Below are 19,045 nucleotides of genomic sequence, written 5' to 3' on the forward strand. Positions count from 1 at the left end.
ACCTTCTGGAATCGGCCATCCAAGTAGGAGCGGAACCACTGCAACGCAGTACCTCCAACTCCCAGTTCAGACAACCTATCCAGAAGGATACCATGGTCGATGGTATTGCAGACAGGATAGGATTGCAGACACAATTAACCCCTTTTCTGCTTTACCTATTGCGTTGTTGCTGTTTCTTTAATGTTTGATTTTGCTCTTCAAAAGCACCAGGATTTTTATAGAGTAAGATATCTGTATGGAAACCAGTTCCCTGACTCTGACATACCAGGGGCCTCTCCTGGCACCAGTGGGCCCAGTTCATGTGCAGGCCATCATCCTTTTAGCTCCCACAGAGCATAATGCTGGGATTAGAAAGTAGGGATGTTGTGGGCATCCAACTGGGTCCAGGAATCCAGCAAACAGCGCCCTGTCCAGATCCCTGGACTGCCGAGACATGGGGCACTTGTGCACACACTCGTCAAATGCTGCACAGTTCACAAGCACCCCGTAAGCAGCCGCTTCTTCATGCAAGCTGGCTGCGAGCTGGCATTTTCTGTAAAAGCTAGGCTCCTGAAAGTGGGCAAATGGCTGCCATAAATGGCCATTTTCACAAGATTAGAGGTGTGAAAAGGGCAATCCAGGGGCTCACATGGCCTGGCTCGTGCAGGTGAGTGGCAGCAATGAGTGCTGACTGTTCCGGTTCCAGGTGAGTCCGTCCATCCCTATTAGAAAGAGCCACTCCGGGGGTTGGCTCCTCCTATGTGAATTGGTACCTATGACATTACTAGGGCAGCATGGGAGAGACAAGCTCTGCTCTGCTGTGCTCATGTCAGAAGGATGAGGACTTACATAAGTAAGAAATGGAACCCAGAGCAATGCTGTGAAACTTGCAAGGAAACTTAGTTCAGTGGCTTCCATTAAGGCCAGTCTGGGCACAGTTGTAAAGGGGTAAAATCTGTTCCTAATTTCAGACACTGAGCTTGTCCAGAGTAGGATGCAGTTCAGCTCCTACTCCAGTGGTTTCCCAAATGCAACCCTTTACTTCCTTCCATGAGTGAATAGCTGACATGTTTGGGGTGGAGGCGTGCATTGCGGTACACTGACATTGGGTGGCCCAGTTCCTACTTCTAGAGGAATCCCGCAAAGAGATGCAAGGTGCATTGCATCACCCTATACTGCCTCCTATCATAATCTTGGACTTTGTGCTAGCATTTCCAGAACTAGCTAATGTTTAGGACAGATGTAGGGGAAACTGTGGTCCTTCAGTTGTTGTTGGATCACCACTCCCATAATTCCCTAGCATTGGCCATGCTGGCTGCAGCTGATGGGAACTGGAGTTGCACAACATCCGGAGGGCCACAGATTCCCAAACCCTGTTTCAGGAGGAAGCACACATCAGATTCTGCTGGATGTTGCCCTCTGCTGTTCTTCTGGCCCCCTGGGTTGGGGCCAGGGCCAATATAACCATGCAATGTCCTTTTGTGACCTCTACAAATGACATGTCCCACACTGTCCAATGAAGTGGCTTTTCAGACATCGTGCTCTTCCTTAAAGCAAATAGAAATAACTGTGTGTTACAGCTGTAACAGTATTATTAACTTGCAACCTTCCTTCCTTAAGGGCAAAGGTTTGCCATTACCTCACTAGATAAAGATACTGCATCTGAGGGAGATTCATTCACATTATAGCTGGAAGCAGAGCATATAATTATACACTTCACCTGCTCCCTTTCTTTAATTACTAGGAAACTGGAAAGTACCCCCTCATCCTGATCACTAGAAAGGTATCATTTTAATGCAGCTTGTGTTTATAGTTTTGAACTGGGTGAGCTGGCAGTCATATGAGAGTTGGTTAGCAAACATTAAAGAGAACAGGTTCAGAAAGCTAGATACGGAGATCTCTTCTTCTCTGCCTATTCTAATGAAATTTATCGGCCTAATATATTTGACTAAACAGAGCACCCAGCATAGCCACCTGATCCCTTTGCTTTTCCTAGAAATGTCTTACAGATCACAAAGAAAATCCCTAGAATTGTTTGTTTATTTATTTATTTATTTAATTAATTATTATGTTTGTATCCTGCTTTTACTTTGGAAAAATCAAAATGTATTCTGTTGATTACTCATCTATATCAATCAGGGTCCCATGCTATTGCTTCAGGTTCTCCCTGACCATCTACTGGGCAGCAGGTATACACCAAACAAAAATGAGGTAATTGCGCACTGATGGAGATGTGTGTTTCACAGTGAAAGGACTAAACATGAATTTGTGGGTGGTTTGATTTTTGGCATTTTAGTTAACCAAAAAGATTTTGGTTTGGATCCAGACTTAGTCATAGGCCTTAGCTAGACTGGGAGCGAACCCCAGGATCGTCCCTGTGCATCCAGATGATGCACAGGGGATCCCAGGATCAGGGAGGGATCATCCCTCCCTTGCCCTGGGATAGAGCCCTCCCCTTTGAGCCCGCTTTTTCCACAGTCTCGGGCTGTGTCCGTTGCTGAGGTTTGACCCAGCTCCGTGCAATTCCTCGTGTGGAGCCGGGAGCCGCACATGGGGCACAACACTCTTCAGGAGCGCCGTGCCCATCAGGGGTAGGGTGGGGGAAGCGGGGAAATTAAGTTATTTTTTTAAAAAAAACTACCTTTAGCGCAGGAGCGTTCTTGCGCTCCATCTTCTTTAAAAATATATTTTAAAAAATGGTGGGTGTGACGCCTCTCTTCCTGAGGTCGTCGCGCCTTACGTGTAAACGGAGGAGGGATCTCGTGTTAATTGCAACACGAGATCTTCCCTCCTCCATCGCGGATTATCAGGTAGGTCTAGGTAAGGCCATAGAGTAGATCCCTTAATTTCAATGGATCTAGTCTAATTATCCAGACTTAAACCTTTGTGATTAATTCAGTATTATAGCTAATTTTGAACACTCCAGCAAATATATAACTGTATTTGTTTAGGCACTATTGGATTTGTCCACAACAATGTTGTTCCATACAACATCCAGCCAAAGAAGAAGACACCCAAGTTTGTAAATACTGATCATCAGGTGCACTGGTGCTGTCAGAATGAGCACATCTTTTCCCATGGTTAACTGGGCATTGCAGGGAAACGGAACTGTGCAGTGCCCTTCAGTTTTTCCTAGCATGCTTGTGTTTTTGTAGACGATACACTCAACATTTGTTCATGCATATAAAATTATAGCTTTAGTCAGAAAAGAATGTGTACCCTGACCCTGTGTTAAAAGAAAACCAAAGTTAAATCTAGATGCTACAGACAAATCCTGAATATGCATTTTAAGAACATTCCTTAGACAATTACATCTTCGTTATAAATTGGTTTGTTAATTATGAAATAAAGCTTATGCATTACCTCTCTAAATCACAGGGTGGCAGAAGCAGAGTAATGTTTTCATCCACAGTAAGGCGTTTGATATAGTATCTCACACTGTAAAACTTTGAGTGAAGTTATTACCAAATTCCATCAATCTCTTTTATTTGTTTTAGCTCAGAGACTGAAACAAACCCTAGAGCCTTGTGACACCGAATATCCAGCGTTTGTTTCTGAACGCACAATCAAGGAGACCACAGGCAATATTGATTGCAATGATTGTTTCAAGTAAGTACTGAATCCCACCCCACCCCCTGCCACCCCTTGCTGGAATTGGCTGTGAAATCCTAAACTTCACACCAGTACTATCCACTACTAGCTGCTGCAGTTAGCCTAATCATGCAAGAATGGATAATGTTTAAATTTGTTATTCATAAATGTATTGAGTAAATCAGGAAAAACACATGCTACCTTTGCTCATTGCAGGAGACTTCCATATGGCCATACCTACCTTCATGATTAAAAGAGTTAAAAATAGCAAGACAGAATGGCTGAGTCACTGTGAGGTTGATCTGTTACCTCAAAAGGGTCCTTTGGTTGGCTGATCCCTTATTCAAGCCATAAATCACAAATTGACACACAGGACCTCCATCTGGTTTAATCAAAAAAAGGTGAAAGAGTTCCATATTACAAACCTCCCAAATAGGTGACTACAAAGTTACCAAAACTGTGCTGAAGCTCTTGTCAGGGTGGTTGGTCCTGTTGTGGATGTGCCGGGAGGAAACACTCAGTATGCAGAGTCATAAGATGGATAAAGTTCAGTCAGTGTGTCCTCTGAATGGGTCATGTCCTGTTCTGGTTAAATGCATATCATTACTGAGCAGTTGCTTTTCGTTTGCGAGTCCCTTAACTCAGTTTGCAGATCAAATCTTCTTTAGCTTCCCATCAAGCAGGGCTGGAACTGAAGCAGTACACAACCCTATTCATATTCTATTTTTGAACTGTTTTCTGTTAGCTTTAGCTGTTATTTAAAAACAAACAAACAATAACACAGCAGCTAAAGGCACAAGAAAAGAAGAGCTAACTATTTCAACACAGGAACTGTTTCAAAGAACCTATCAACCACAGGGCATATGTGCTCATCATTTCTCCACTTTGTCAGTTTTTATCAGAACATGCACATACCCTGCAAGTTACCTGGAAGTAAGTCCCATTGTACTCAGCCGGACATACTTTCAAATAAACATGCATAGGAATTGCGCTACACGTTATGGAGTCTCATCTTTAACACACACATTCACCTAACACAAGTTGAATGGGATGCTTTGCTTACTGGGCTCAGGAAGAAGGGAGAATAGTTAGTTAAGATAGTTTCTTTGCAAGAAGGAAAGATTGTCAATCCTAGCCATGTGCTCATATGTCAGTCCAAAGTTATATATCAGTCTGTCTGTCTGTCTGTCTGTCTGTCTGTTTGTCTGTCTGTCTTATTTACTTTGTTTCATACCCCCACACACACCTTTGGTCCTGAAGAATTGCCTAGGGCTGGTTACAAATAAAAGCAAATAAGAATAAATACAGTATAAAACAGTGTCATCACATAAATACACAGAAACAGCAGCACTATAATAAAAACAGTATAGCACCAGCAACCAGAGATGTTCTTGAGAAAGTCGCTGATTGTGACTGTGACTAGGCCGCATCAGCCTCCCTCAGGAGGTAATTCCATGACTGAGGTATTTGAACGTCTGAAAATGCTGCATACAGAATGTATGAGAAGTATACTCTAAATTTAACAGGAAAATATGTTTTGGAAGCAAGGAATGCTTCCCAAACACTATATTATATTATATATAATATTATTTAGTACATATTATATACTTCTAGGTATTAGAGCCAAAGATTTTCTGATGCTAGCAAATCTGTTTTGCTGTTAGTATGTAGGCCTAGTGTGTCCAGGAATAAACATTAGGCAGATCTCTACTTTAACCTTATAATCCCTGGGAAGTGCCAGCGTCTATTGTCATTTCCTCACTCATAGAGAACATTAGCAATTTGTGTGAACACTAAATTTTAAGATGGTGCAACTGTTGACGTTCTCTGAGAGTGGCAAGACCGCTGAAAGTTGTAGGCCGCGGTCATCAGACCATGTTGTGTTGTGTTTCTCAGGTCATGTGGGGACAAGCCTCAAGCTCGCAGTTTGAGGATTATGGCTTTAGAAGGCCATATTTCATGTTGATCTAAGAGAAAGCTACTTGGATCAAAATATGGGACCACCCTTGGAATGTACAGTCTCCTTGGAATGCGCTTTCATTGTTTGAAGCTGATGGCTGTAAATTTCTAAACCACATATTACTTGTCAAGTGGCACTTTGTTCTCTTACGTAGGGATGGAAGAGAAATTTGTTCAATTCGCATATTTTTTTTATTTCGTTTATTACATTTCTGTACCATCCAATATCCAAACCTCTCTGGATTCACAATTAAAACTACAAAACACAGCATTAAATACTATATAAAACTTAAAGTTTAAAACTGCAGTATAAAAATAAAACCAGAAGAAAACCTAGCTCCAATACAGAGATATAAAATAAAATTACAGATTTAAAACAACAGAACTAAAATATGAAAATGCCTGGGAAAATATTAAATAAAATATTAAAATGCCTGGCACTAGAAAGAACACAATGCAGCCTCTATGGGAAGCTCATCTCATAATAGGGTTGCCTCAGCAGAAAAGGCTCTCTTCTTGGTAGCTACCACATCACTTCCTTTGGCAAGGTCTTTTGGAGAAGGACTGCTGATGCCCACCAGAGCCCTCAAAGTGATATGCAGTAAAATCCAATAAAATCTCAGCAACACATAAACAAAAACAAAATTTTCAAAACAGAACATTTTTGCACTTTCCGAAACAATATCCAAACCAGAATGCAGATATTTGCAGTTCTCAGAATTTTGTGATGCATTTATCTCAACAAAAATGCAATTTAAAAATACATACATTAGGGAGATAAAATGGAAAGGAGACCATGGGTGCCTTGCAAAAGCAAAAAAAAAAAAAAAAGCAGGATATAAACATAATAAATAAAAATAAATAAACATTAGTGAAATATCATACAAATAATGGATTGTGTAAGTGAAAACTGTTTGCAAAAATATGCTTATATTAGACAAGTTGCATAAAAACATGTGCATATTAGAATAAATCTGCACGGAAATGCCTATGAAGTTCTGTATGAACTTGACAGGTACGTGAACCTTTTCTTGCATTTTTGTTGGGAATCATCAAAACAGCTACCAATGAATGCTCATAGTTTTTAAGTTACATTTTTGTATTTACAGATCTTTGTCAGCCTCATTGCTGTACTCTATGAACACATGCAGCTTTATGAAGCTCTATATATAGGCACAGAACTTTTTCACATGACAACGGCCAATATATCCCAGTAACGTCTGGGTTACTAATTGTCTGGCTTACATTAGCTATGAAGTCAGCCCAAAGAAGCGTTTCCAGTATGATTAAATCTTTATGCCTAAAACATATAAACCCAGAAATATCATGGCAACTGAAAGCAAGAACAAGTTAATTGGAATGGCCTCTTCTTTAAAGAAGAAGTTGGGGACTATTTGGGGCACGTATATGACATTTTTCACAGTGCGTATTAGTGGATGAGTCTTTTAATGTCTGGTGCCAAATTAGCTCTTACTCACAGAGTTGAGGGGACTGAAAACATTACTTTAAATATATATTATTATTCCCCAAAGGCTACATTTCATTAAAAAGGAGATGTAAATTAACAGGGCCAGCTCTTCCCCAGATGAAACAAAAATTTGCAGTGGATACTTTTGAAGGTAATTTCAGGTCAGAGGAAATAATCTAATTCAGCAGTACTTGGATGAAATGCATTGGAAACTGAGTTTGCTGAAAATTATAGTATTTTAAAAATAATAAACTAAGATAATTTTCATAGAAAATCATTTTATATTCCATAGAGGAAAGAAAAGCTTTCTGTGTTAATAATACTCTGATCACAAGGCGCCCATTATTATTTTTTTCTGTAAGCAATGGTAAACCAAAGAAATAATTTGAATAAGTGTTAGAGACTCATGGGAACACTCTTCACTGTGTAATTTATTCAATTACTGTCATTAACAATCAACAAATTGTGACTTAGGGCAGATTCAAATGTTCTATTTCTAGAGCACAGTGCTCTCACATGACTTTGTTACCTCTAGAATTCATCTGGGGCGAATTCTACGTATATAAAAATTTCCTCACATAAAAACTGCACCCCACAATTAGGCTACTCTCTATATATAAAATGTGGAGCATGGTTTTGATGTAGGAACTCATTCGTAAAAGCGCTTCTGAACATGAATTCTGAGGTGTTATAATTATCGCATTGGATTGTACCATATCAGAGAGAGTATGTTTAAATTGGCCTGATGATTCAGATGTCACCTCATTCTAAACGTGCTTCGCTAGAGCCCTTTTCAGGTGTTCTGTACCTGAATAAAGCAAACATAAAAGGAGAAGGTGCACTCCACCCTGCCCCCCTCCTTGCCCATTTCAGTTGCCCTGTACTCGTGGAGGGCAATGGGCTGAAGAGGAGGGTGTCTTGTATCCATGGCGCTCTCCACGTGAGCCAGAGTGCAGATTTTATGGCTTGGGCGGAGTGTCTTGATAGATACAGGAGGCTCTTCTCTTCAGACCATAACCTTCCACATGTACAGGTGACAGAAACGCACAAGGAGGGGGCTGGAGCTGGTGTGCTTCTTTTCCTCACATGTTTGCTCTATTCAGGAACAGAACTGTATTGAAATGTTTAGCCTGAATAGGGCTAAAATGTTTTGATAATCTGACCTGATAGTCTTTTGCAGACCTTCACTTCCTGATGAATCTATGCATCTGTAGAGCTTTCCGTGACTGGGAATGCTGATTGCGTGCGCGCACACACACACAAACACACACACACAGACCTACTAGCTTGCACAGACTCCATGCATACAGTAAATTTAATTGCACAGGTGTCATCATTCTGCCGCCTACTATTTCACTCTCTATAGTTCCGTTGTGTGAATAAGACTCCTCTATCATAGCTTCAGTCTCCCTCCAAAAAGCAAATTCTGCAACTGACCTCATCCCAGCAAGCCTGATGCAGTTATTAGGTTTGGAAACAGAAAACCCAGGATCAAATCCTGGAAATAATTCATCCAGTCTTGGACATGTTATACATGAGTGTTGGTTTCTTTACTCGCTTTCCACTTGATATGAATAAATTATTTGTGCTTCATGATTTGCAGTGTTTAAATTATTTTCCAAAATATAGGGGCTTTAGAGAATGTAGGAGCCTAAAAGAAAATAGGAATTACATAAGAATGTCATTATGGTTAGGGTTTGGCTGCCTCAATCAATAATTTTTGTCATCCTATATCTCACTGATTATGAAATTAATCTTCGATTTAAAAAGCAATTTAAAACAAGTCAGCCCATTTTTTTGAACATCAGTGGCTGTCAACAAGGATACAAAACTGGTTATCTACATTGCTTTTCACATTTTCCAGTGAGCTATTCTTGACTTGTTCATTTAAAACGTTATTTTAAAGGCAGATGACAGATTATTATGCTATCAATGGGCTAAGATAATGGTCCCAAAACAGTTAAAAGGAGTTGTGTTTAACAGTGCAATCTTAAGCATGTTTACTCAGGAGTAAGCTCCACTGACGTCAGTGGGCCTTACACACTGGTAACTGTGTTAACGATTGTAGCCAAAGCCCCATTGAAACTAAATGAGACGTACATTTTTTTCTTCTTTGGTTTCAGTGGGACTTTGTCACAACTAACTTTAGCTGAATGAAAGCTAATGTTTTTGCTAGAGGTATATTTAAAAACTGGGCACTGGTAGAATTGGGAAGAAGATGTAATTAAGTTTTCATGGGGCACAATCTTTTAGGTTAGACATGGATCCTATTTAAAGAAAGAACATGAGCATGTTTTGCAGGCCAGTGTAGATAACACATATAATCTCAGCAAGCCTCATGCCCCAAAAGGTGACATCTGATTGGCTGGATTTACATCCCCTCTCACTCTGTGGGGAAAAGATTTAAATAAAAATGGCACATGGTTGCGGCCTTGGGCTTGGCTGGTGCAGCCCTTTGCTTTTCAGTGCACATCAGTTGGCAACATTATCCTTATGTGCTTTGCCTGCTTATCAGCCAGCCAGAGAAGGGGAGATTGAACTTAGAGGAGCATCCCCACCCCCTAAAGAGCACAGCAGAGCCACCCTCCAAAGGTAAAAAAGAAGAAAGTGAGGCAGTGGCGACAGGGAGAGAGGAAGCCTATATACATACCAGTTGCCGAGGAACATGTGCAGGAGGCTGCTGTTGCACTGTGTCCTGCTTGTGTCTCCCTGGTCAACAGCTGGTCGGCCACTGTGTGAACAGGGTGCGGGACTACATGGACCCTTGATCTGAGCAGGCTGGCTCTTCTTACGCTTTTAAGAGTGTCCCTACCATAGAACAAAACGTTTTTTGTTTTATAAAAAAGGAGCAGCCAGGATAGCACCTCACCTGGGTGCCCTAAAACCTGGCAGTCCCTCTGTGTTCAGGTAGCATGTGAACTGGGAATATTCATTGATGCAGAAGGAGATGGCTTTGAGCTGAAATGCAGGCCTTATGAGTCAGGGTTTTGAGGTCAAGCTCATTCCGTCCTGTTTTTGCATGAGCTTGCAATTTTATTTTATTTTTAAATCCATACAGAAATGCATACTTTGTGTGCACATTTTTTGGTACTGTAGGTGCATTTTTAAACGTATTGGTCCCTCCCCAGTACTTTAGATTGCTGAAATGCTGTTTTGTGTGCGCTTTCCATAAATACATGCATTTTGTGCACACTTTCCTCTAATAGACATATTTTTGTGCACATTTTTCCTGAGACGAACAGATTCAGAAAGCTTGTAAATATGCAGATTTCGGAATGCAACTGTCTCACCTCATTGAAAAGTTTGAGGGGTATAAATTAGGTAAATCTGTGACACCAAAAAAGAAAAAAAATGGAGCAAATTTCTCAGCCCTTTCTAATTATGATATTTCCTAAATGTATCTGCAAAGAGTGAAGGGAGAAGGAGGGAGTCGGTGTCTACAATTACACAATTAATCTAATACAGTCGGAAAAGATGATCATGATATTTTTGTGAGTAGTGGTGTATGATTTTTGAATTAATGTGACATCACACTGCGAGAAGAGAACATAAGAAGAGCCCTGCTGGATCAGGCCAAGGGTCCATCTAGTCCAGCACTCTGGTCATACAGTGGCCAACCAGCTGTCAACCAGGGACCAACAAAGCAGGACATGGTGCAACAGCTATCTCCCACCCATGTTCCCCAGCAACTGGTGCACACAGGCTTCTGCCCGGGCTAAACTCTCCGTTGTACCGGGATAACCGGCACCGGTTGTGGCCCAGTATTTCTGCAGCTCCGGGCAGAAGGTCTCTCGAATACTGGAGGTAGCACATAACCATCAGGGCTAGCAGCCATTGATAGCCTTCTCCTGGAGAGGTGGAGAGGAAGGGGAAATGATTTAGCATTTTCCTAATCATGTAGGTGAAGAAAGGAGGAGCTGAAAGTGGGAAAAGAGACAGGAGTGGTCAAATAAAGTTGAGGTCTGGGAGAGATTAGAAGTTAATTGTGAAAGATTTGATATATGCAAGCCTGAAAGGGAAGAAGCAGAGAACATTTCCTCTTGCCTGGCATCCAAGAGTCTCACAAGGTCCTAGATCTCTTGCCCAAAGATAATATTGTGTTATTTAATTGTACTGAAGAAAAATACTTCCAAGCAGTTTCTTTTAGGGTTGAGATCTCATGTTGTGAAGTTCATCACAGCCTTCTAGTTCCCTGTGCTTTTTAAATCTGATGCTCAGGATCCTTAAAGGATCTGGCTTTAACACTATAGAGTGGACTTCCCAGGCCTGGTTCCCTCCAAATGCTTTGGACTTCAATTTTCATTATACCTGGATCCTGTGAGGTTCCAACTTGTCTCCACACTATTTGACCCCCTATTTGAAACCGCTATCTGAAAGCCAGAGGGGGGTGTCACCAACATCCAGGTGACACCCAGCTCTATTACTCCATTCCATCTGAATCAGGAGAGTCTGTGCAAGAGCTGGACTGGAACCTGGAGACAGTGGTGGTTTGGAAGGATAAGGGCCAACAAATTGAATTAAATCCTGATAAGAGAGAAATGCTGTGTATAAGTGGTTCCTGGATCTGGGAATTAGGTAGATGTCCTCTATTTGTTTTTCTGTTGGTTGTAATGATGGTTTTATTTTGTCTTATTCTATATCTGTGAATTTCGTGTTATTGTTTTAATGGTGTGTATGTATTGTATTGTGTTTTATATGAGTTCTTAGCCATCCTGGGTCCTTTGTGAGGAACGGCGGAATACAAATCAAATCAATAGAATAAATACAGGTACATATAAACTTATCCCTAACTATTGGCCATGCTGGCTGGTGCTGATGGGACTTGCATTTCAAAAGATCTGGAAGATACCAGATTGGGAAAGACTGTTCTAGAGCACCAATCTCAGGAGGGATCCATATAGAGGCCTTACAATCTTCTTGTGATAGTTGTGATTATAAGGGCGAAGTACTGGCAATGCCAGTTTTACAGAAAACTAAGTCCAACACTCAAAATTCCAAACCAGCTATAATCAGAGCAAATTACAAGTTATTTCTTTCCAAATGTAATTAGCTGTTTTCCCAGTTTGTGGCTGCCATGCTAAACACACTTACTAGGGAGTAAGTCCTATTGAACATGGGAAGACAGAGAGACATCTGATTAAACATGCATCGGACTTAAGTGAATAAAATTTCAGCACCAAGTGTTTTCAGTTGTTAGCTCAAGGAATGTATGACTTAGCTATATATTCAATGAGGCTTGGGAGTAAATATATTGGGTTGGAAGGACACCACTGGCAAAATGGAATGGTATGAGACTTCGGCCACAGCTAGACCTAAGGTTTATTCCAGGATCATCCTGGTTTCTTCCCTGCCTGAGCACTGGATGCCCTGTGTGGAACTTAGATGAACAGGTTTGACCCCAGGACAATCCTGGGATAAACCTTAGGTCTAGCTACAGCCTTCCCCTTCCTCTTCTTCCCCTTGCTGCTCACTGTATACCTCCCACATTTGCACCAGAGGGTTGTGGAAAGAGCATGGGGGACTGAAGGGACAGGAGAGGAGAGGGACATCCTGTTCCAACAGTGGTACCCTTACAATGGCAGAACAATTTCTTGGATCCATCCCACTAAATGTACCAACACTGGATGGCCAAACCAGATTTTAGAAGAGGCATGGAGTGGATACCTCTCTTTGGTTCACTGTTCTTCCTTCCTTGTGACATCTAATTCATTGGTATGATGCCATTGCATTACTCAATTTCCTGTCCCCATCTCACATCATTCGTTGTAAGGAATGGGGAGATGCGCAATGTGATGAGGTCACGTCCCATATTTACATTAGCCATGATAAAGAAGCAATAAAAATATATGTAACAAGAACAACTCTGTGTCGCTTATAATGCCTAGTTTGGCCATAGGTTGAAGCCATTCATTATAGGATATCACCCAAAAGGAAACCTTAGAATTGTAAGATGGGCTATTTTACACATGTTAAAGGTAAATGACTCTTCTTAGTGCCTTCGATTTGCATCAGGGGTAAACCATTCATACTAATATTACTATAGCATGTCAGGTAAAATAATAACTTCCCTGAAGGGTATAAACAATCTGTGAAAATAATATAATAATAATAATAATAATAATAATAATAATAATAATAATAATAATAATGCTTATTCCCTTAGGAACTTAATTAAATGAAATTGCATTTTTTAAAAAATGTATAAATGGACAGATTTGGCTTAGGTGCCTAATATATAGATATAGGCTGTTCTACATCATTTGGCTTGAAAAGCAGGTAGATTATATAGATGTTTTTGTGAAGCAGGAAAGCGTTGTGTGCGTTGTCCACTGAGATTTCATATAGATTTTTCATGCCCAATTTAGAATGAATTTCTACTGAATATATTCATTCAACAGTGATCAAATAAATAAATTAAGGCATATAGTGTAAGCAAACAGTACCAGCCTGGGTACATTAATGTCACGAATAGAATTACTTGCCAGCATTAAAAAATTTTTTCCAGATAAACCACTTAAAACCAAGAAATATCATAAGCAGCAAAAGCACATTAGCATTTGTTGCACTGTAGAGGTTTCCAAATCACTATACTTCATCTTATTTAAATTGTTAAATAAACCTTTAGTTTATTTCCCTGTGGGGGAAGGAAAGAATATGTTGATTATTTTTAAACAAACCAGCTAACTGCATAAGTTATTAAATAAATTAGCATCTAGTTATGTCCTACTTGGATCTCTACAGGCTTTCAAAGAGTGAATTTTACACAGTATAATGCCATAATAGTGATTAAAGAAGTGCGGAAACCCTCCTTAAAAGAAAATTCTGGTTCTCATCACCCACCACCCACCCGCCCTACGTATCTACACATGAAGAGAAAGCAAACTTTATAGATTATTATAAAGTTATTATGTCGAATTGCACAATTTACAACATAAACAATTCATGATGTGAATGATAGCTTCTATTGATGGAAAGAACTAATTTTGAGGATTGTATTAACTTACTAATGGGCAACATTTCTCAACACATGTTGGCTTGGCTCAGAAAATAAGCTGAGCTATTTCCCAAAAAATCAGAAAAAGCGTGACTCCTTTTCTGAAACCAATCTGAGGAAGATATATGAATTATTATTATTATTATTATTATTATTATTATTATTATTATTGCTGTGGTTCAATTTGTTTTTAGCTGTGTATATTTATTGTTTTATATTTCTTGTATAATTTTATCAGTACGCTGCTCCGGGATCCTAGTGATATAAGACATGAGATATATGAGATATAAAAAATACTTTTATTAACATTTATTAAATGTTTTAATAAATGAATAAATTATTATTATTATTATTATTATTATTATTATTATTATTATTAGGTATGATCAAGTCTTGCAGTCTAGGGGGATGGTTATGCCCTATGGAGGAAGAGATAGAGGCCCCAACAGAGAACTATGCCGAGGCCATGACAGGGGCCACATGGCGACAGGGACATCAGTTTGTGGAGGAGCCTGTTGGGGTCTCAGCCCATTGGGAAGAGGGAGAGTCTCTCTCAGAGGAGGAGGTTGAGTGGCCCCCAAGTCCCAAAGAGTGGTGGTGTCAGAGGAGGCAGTCCCCCAGCTCAGAGAATCTTAGCAAAGTGCCAAAGGGGGCTCTTCATGAGTAGAGGGCCCTCCTCACGAGGCAATTCTCTGCAGTTGAAGTGAACTACTGCAGCTGGAGCTTTGGTGGGGGCTCAGGCAGCTCCAGGATAAAAAAAGTAGAAGCTTACAGAAGTCTCTGAAAACAATGTCTGTGTTTGACTCTGACTCCAGCCAGCTACCTGCTTGTGGACCCTGCCTTCTGCTTGGACCCTGCTCTGTAAGTGACCTTTGCCTGGATTTGACTACTCTCTCTGCATAACCCCTCTTGTCTATACTGCCCGGCTTTGCTATTTGCGACTGTGGATCTGACGAGGACTGTTTGTGGACAGCTTGCTCCTTTGTTGTACCTTCAGCTATTGACTCACCAGCTCAGCCTCAACACCCAGCAGGGAAACGGGACAGGGAGGCAGGAAAAGGGGTGAGAGCCTGGTGGGAGGAAATGGAGTTGACGTAAGCAAAAGATTGGGACTGGGAGAAGTGGAACTACCAGGGGCAGTAACGTCGAGGGAGGTTTCGGTTGAGATTTAAAATTTTATTTGGTCATATCTGGTATTATATAGGAAGTTTCCTTATATCAGGTGAGTCTGCCTGTAAATGTAGTCCAGTATTCTCTGGCAATGCATCTCTGGAGCCTCAGGCAATGGTTTTTCTCAAATGGTGCTAATGAGTCCATTGCAACTGGAGATGCCAGCAGGGAATGAACCTGGGACCTTCTGCATACAAAGCAGGTGTTCTACCACTGAGGTGTGATTTTGCTTTTCCACAATGTAACTGTTAATGTAGTTACTTGTAACACACCTCAATGTTGTAAGCCAACCTGAACCTTGGGCATGATAAACATGCCAACCTTGTGAAATGACAGACACAGCCAACGGGCTGCCCATGTGTGGGCTCCAAAGACACTGCATTTTGTAGAGGAAGCTGGATTGATCGTAGCTTGGAGCTGGATACTTTGAGTGGTAAACCATCATCATTATTTTGCCCATGCCAAAGGCCTGTCTAAAAAGCCAGACCTTAATTTGGCATCTGAACACATTCAGTTGTGATGCTACGCGGGTCTCCTGAGGACAGATATTTCCAGTGCTTGGAACTGTCTGTTTGTCCATTGGTCTCCATGGGAACTTAGTGCCTGATGATTAAGCATTTGCTGTTAGTTTGGAAAATAGTTGTTTGAAAGCCACGGCATGGAGGGAAATTAGGGATGGATAAAACTGTGAAGTTCAATTTAGCACATTTTCTCAAAGTTATGTTCATTCCATCCCATTTCTACATCCATTTCTGCATTAAAATTGTTACATATTTTGTGCACATTTTTCAAAATATGCACATTTTCAAATGCATTTTTCAAATTATGCATTCACATTTTTTTTTGCAGGTGACGTCCCCTAAAATAAAGCATCCTTCTGCTCACTTTTCTGTACTATATGCATTTTTGTAGGCATTTTTAATGTGAAAACATTGGTCACAAAAGTGTGCATATCAATGCTTAACTGGGTTCCAGGATCGATGCTTAAAGATGTGAACTGAATGAATTTCTCCCTTACCCTAGAAAATCTAAATCAGAAAAAATATATTGCAATTTTTGAATAATATCTCTGAGGAGTTTCTGTGGGGTGTTGGGAATGTATGATTACGAAGTGTTTTCTCTCTAGATATTAACACTGTCTCCGAAGGTAAATGAATATTATTAAAATGTGGTGTACTCTGTAAAATGGCATAGCCTTAATACAGGTGAAAGTATTTGAATGAAATATATTTCCCACTGCCTTTTGAACTTGTTTTATTTTGGCACAGTCAAAATAGTAACAGAAAGCATTCTATTACAGCTTCTCTATTTTCTTAGAGTATATTATGATCTCCAATATCTAACCTGCAACAGAGTGTCTCAGCATCAGCAAGACATCTGTTTGTCACTTCTTCCTCTTACACAGCCTGATGAGTTGTCAAAGCTGTACAAAGCTATATGTGTTACCTCTGATCCTCCTTTTATAGGTTTACTTTGGAAAGGTTTCATAAATTCTAGGACTTAAATGAGCTTTACAGATCAAAGGAGAAAAGATGTTTTTGAATGTATTTGTACTTAATGTACAAATAAGAATTTGAAACATGTCAGATTCTTTAAAAGGATATTTTGTAATCTTATAAAACACATTCCTTTTATTATTATTTTAATTTCTATTTTGGGTGGGGTTGGCAGCAGAATGTTGCCCCCCCCTTATTAACAATATATCATTTTATGATACCATTTTATGTCATTTCAACCTTCACAGTATATAATATATCAATATTTAGTTTGAAATGATCATACAGTGATATGCAGCCTCAACCCTAATATTTCAATAATCATATTTGTTAGTATGATATCAGGAAGATGCTCTGTATCAGGTCAGGATATTTGACCATTTCACCCAGTATTGTCCAGTGAGACCTTTTTTTATTAATGTTACTTTTTAGTCATTATACAAAGTACTTTACAATCTTTATTATGCTTATGATGTGATCCTATTGTCCCTGGGACAGTGTCCCAGGACATCTTACATAGCGGTTCTCCTCCCCCCGCCCCACCAAGGTTAGAGACAGAGCTGTAATCTTAGATTCCCCACCCCCAGGCCATGCAGAAACTTCCTCCCCTTTCCCTCTCTGACTTTGGAGGTCCAGTGTTGGGAGAAGTAAAAAGGGGGTGTGGATTGTGGGATGACCACTGACCTCTGAGCACTCTCCCCACATGAAGGGAGATGTACACCAATGAACCAGAAGCAAGGTAGGAGAACATTGCTCCTCCTGCACTCCTCCTCTGTTGGGTTGCCATTCGCGCTTCACAACAGTCTTATAAGGTAGATCCTTTTTGCTGATGGACAAGTACAACTAGTTGAAGGATCCACAGTGAATTCATGGCTTCAAACACTTAATTCTGAATCTACCATCAAAACGTTTTAACCATTCATAAAACACTAACCTTGTGTTATCTCGTGTGCACTCTGGCAGTTTGATAATGATTCACCATGGATAAGGTTAAGGATTTCCGTCGTTACACTTTTATGATCCAATTCTGATCTTATGCTCCATTTAACTAGCAAGCAAACAGCCCAGTTCTAACTATGCTTAATCATAAAGTCTTATCGATTTAACGACGACTTGCTTCTAAGTAAATATGCTTCTCAGGATTACAACCAAATAATTCTCATGGGCTGTCCCAACTGCTGGACCACTGCAACATCTCAAATTGCATTGCATGGATTTTATGTCAGTGTATGTGGCTAGAATTGGCCAATTTAATATCACAGTGAAATAGAGAACTTGTTGAAGGAACAAAGGATGACAAAACTGCCAGAGTTGTTTCAATGAAAGTCTCTGTGTGTGCTGCAGAAACTTGTTGGCAGGGCATGTTTATTCTCCTACGAAACAGGACTTTATAATTCTACAACATCCAAAACTTTCTGGCTGTTTTGTCTTCTGTTTTGTTTTGTTTGTTTAAATTTATTTATCTAAAACAGCTACAATATACAAAGATGGACCTTTGCCTAGTAGATGTTATCTGAGAAGAAAACATCTGGCCGGAGTGGCAGGCATGCGGGAGGAGTGGGGTTCTTCTCTCTTGCTTCTGTTCACCAGCCGTGCCTTTCATCCATTTCTAAAATGGTACATGTAGAAACAAGAAAGGCTGCATGAGGAGTTCCATAACTGTCTTTTGTACATTACACCTAGAACTGTTCACCCTTTCCCATTTCCACAACAGTTTGCAGCTTAAAAAAAAAAAATCTGCATGAAAATTCATATACATTTTCATGTATACTTCTTACATGTGTATTTTATATGCAATTTTGCCTAATATACACTTTTTTTGCAAGTTGTTTTCCCTTATATAATTTTGGGTTCCCCCTGCACCCATATATATATATATATATGTGTGTGTGTGTGTGTGTGTGTGTGTGTGTGTGTGTGTACGCGCCCTTTCCCCTAATATCTGCATTTTTGTAAGCAATTTTTTTGTTTAGAAACTTGAATCACAATGCCAATTTTGAGCTGGAGCCAGGCCCAATTGACTTTGGATCCATTTTCTAATAGCTCTTGCCACCACCCTGCAATGGTCCCTGACAGTCTCTCTTCCCGACCCCCCCCCTTTCCTCAAGCAGCTTACCCTTGCAGAAGGGTCAGTGGCTGGCAAGTTTCTCTGGTGAACCTGGAGGGGGGGGGCTGACACTTGGCAAATGTAAATTAATTTGAAGAAGGAAGCATGCATAACTACAAATCCCATTGACTCCAGCAGGACATGAAAATGTTGGCCCTGAGCATGTTGAAGAATATTTGGTCCTGTAAAGGAGAAATCTGCATGGCTTCTCTTGCCTGCAGTGGTCCCTGTGCAAAAACACTTTCCCCCCCCCCCTTCTTAGGACTGTCAGAGAGTGCTTG

The 19,045-nt window shown here is 40.3% G+C and overlaps 1 protein-coding gene across 1 annotated transcript in view; it reads left to right on the forward strand.

The window, feature by feature from the left end:
• CACNA2D3 (calcium voltage-gated channel auxiliary subunit alpha2delta 3) overlaps positions 1–19,045 on the forward strand; it is a 650,216-nt gene that overhangs the window by 617,357 nt on the left and 13,814 nt on the right. The window contains exon 35 of the mRNA XM_063121610.1: positions 3,477–3,588. Within this exon, the coding sequence (XP_062977680.1) occupies positions 3,477–3,588 (112 nt within the window). The remainder of the gene's footprint in view (positions 1–3,476; positions 3,589–19,045) is intronic.

The sequence above is a fragment of the Elgaria multicarinata genome, chromosome 3, assembly GCF_023053635.1.
Source record: "Elgaria multicarinata webbii isolate HBS135686 ecotype San Diego chromosome 3, rElgMul1.1.pri, whole genome shotgun sequence".
Taxonomy (NCBI): Eukaryota; Metazoa; Chordata; class Lepidosauria; order Squamata; family Anguidae; genus Elgaria; species Elgaria multicarinata.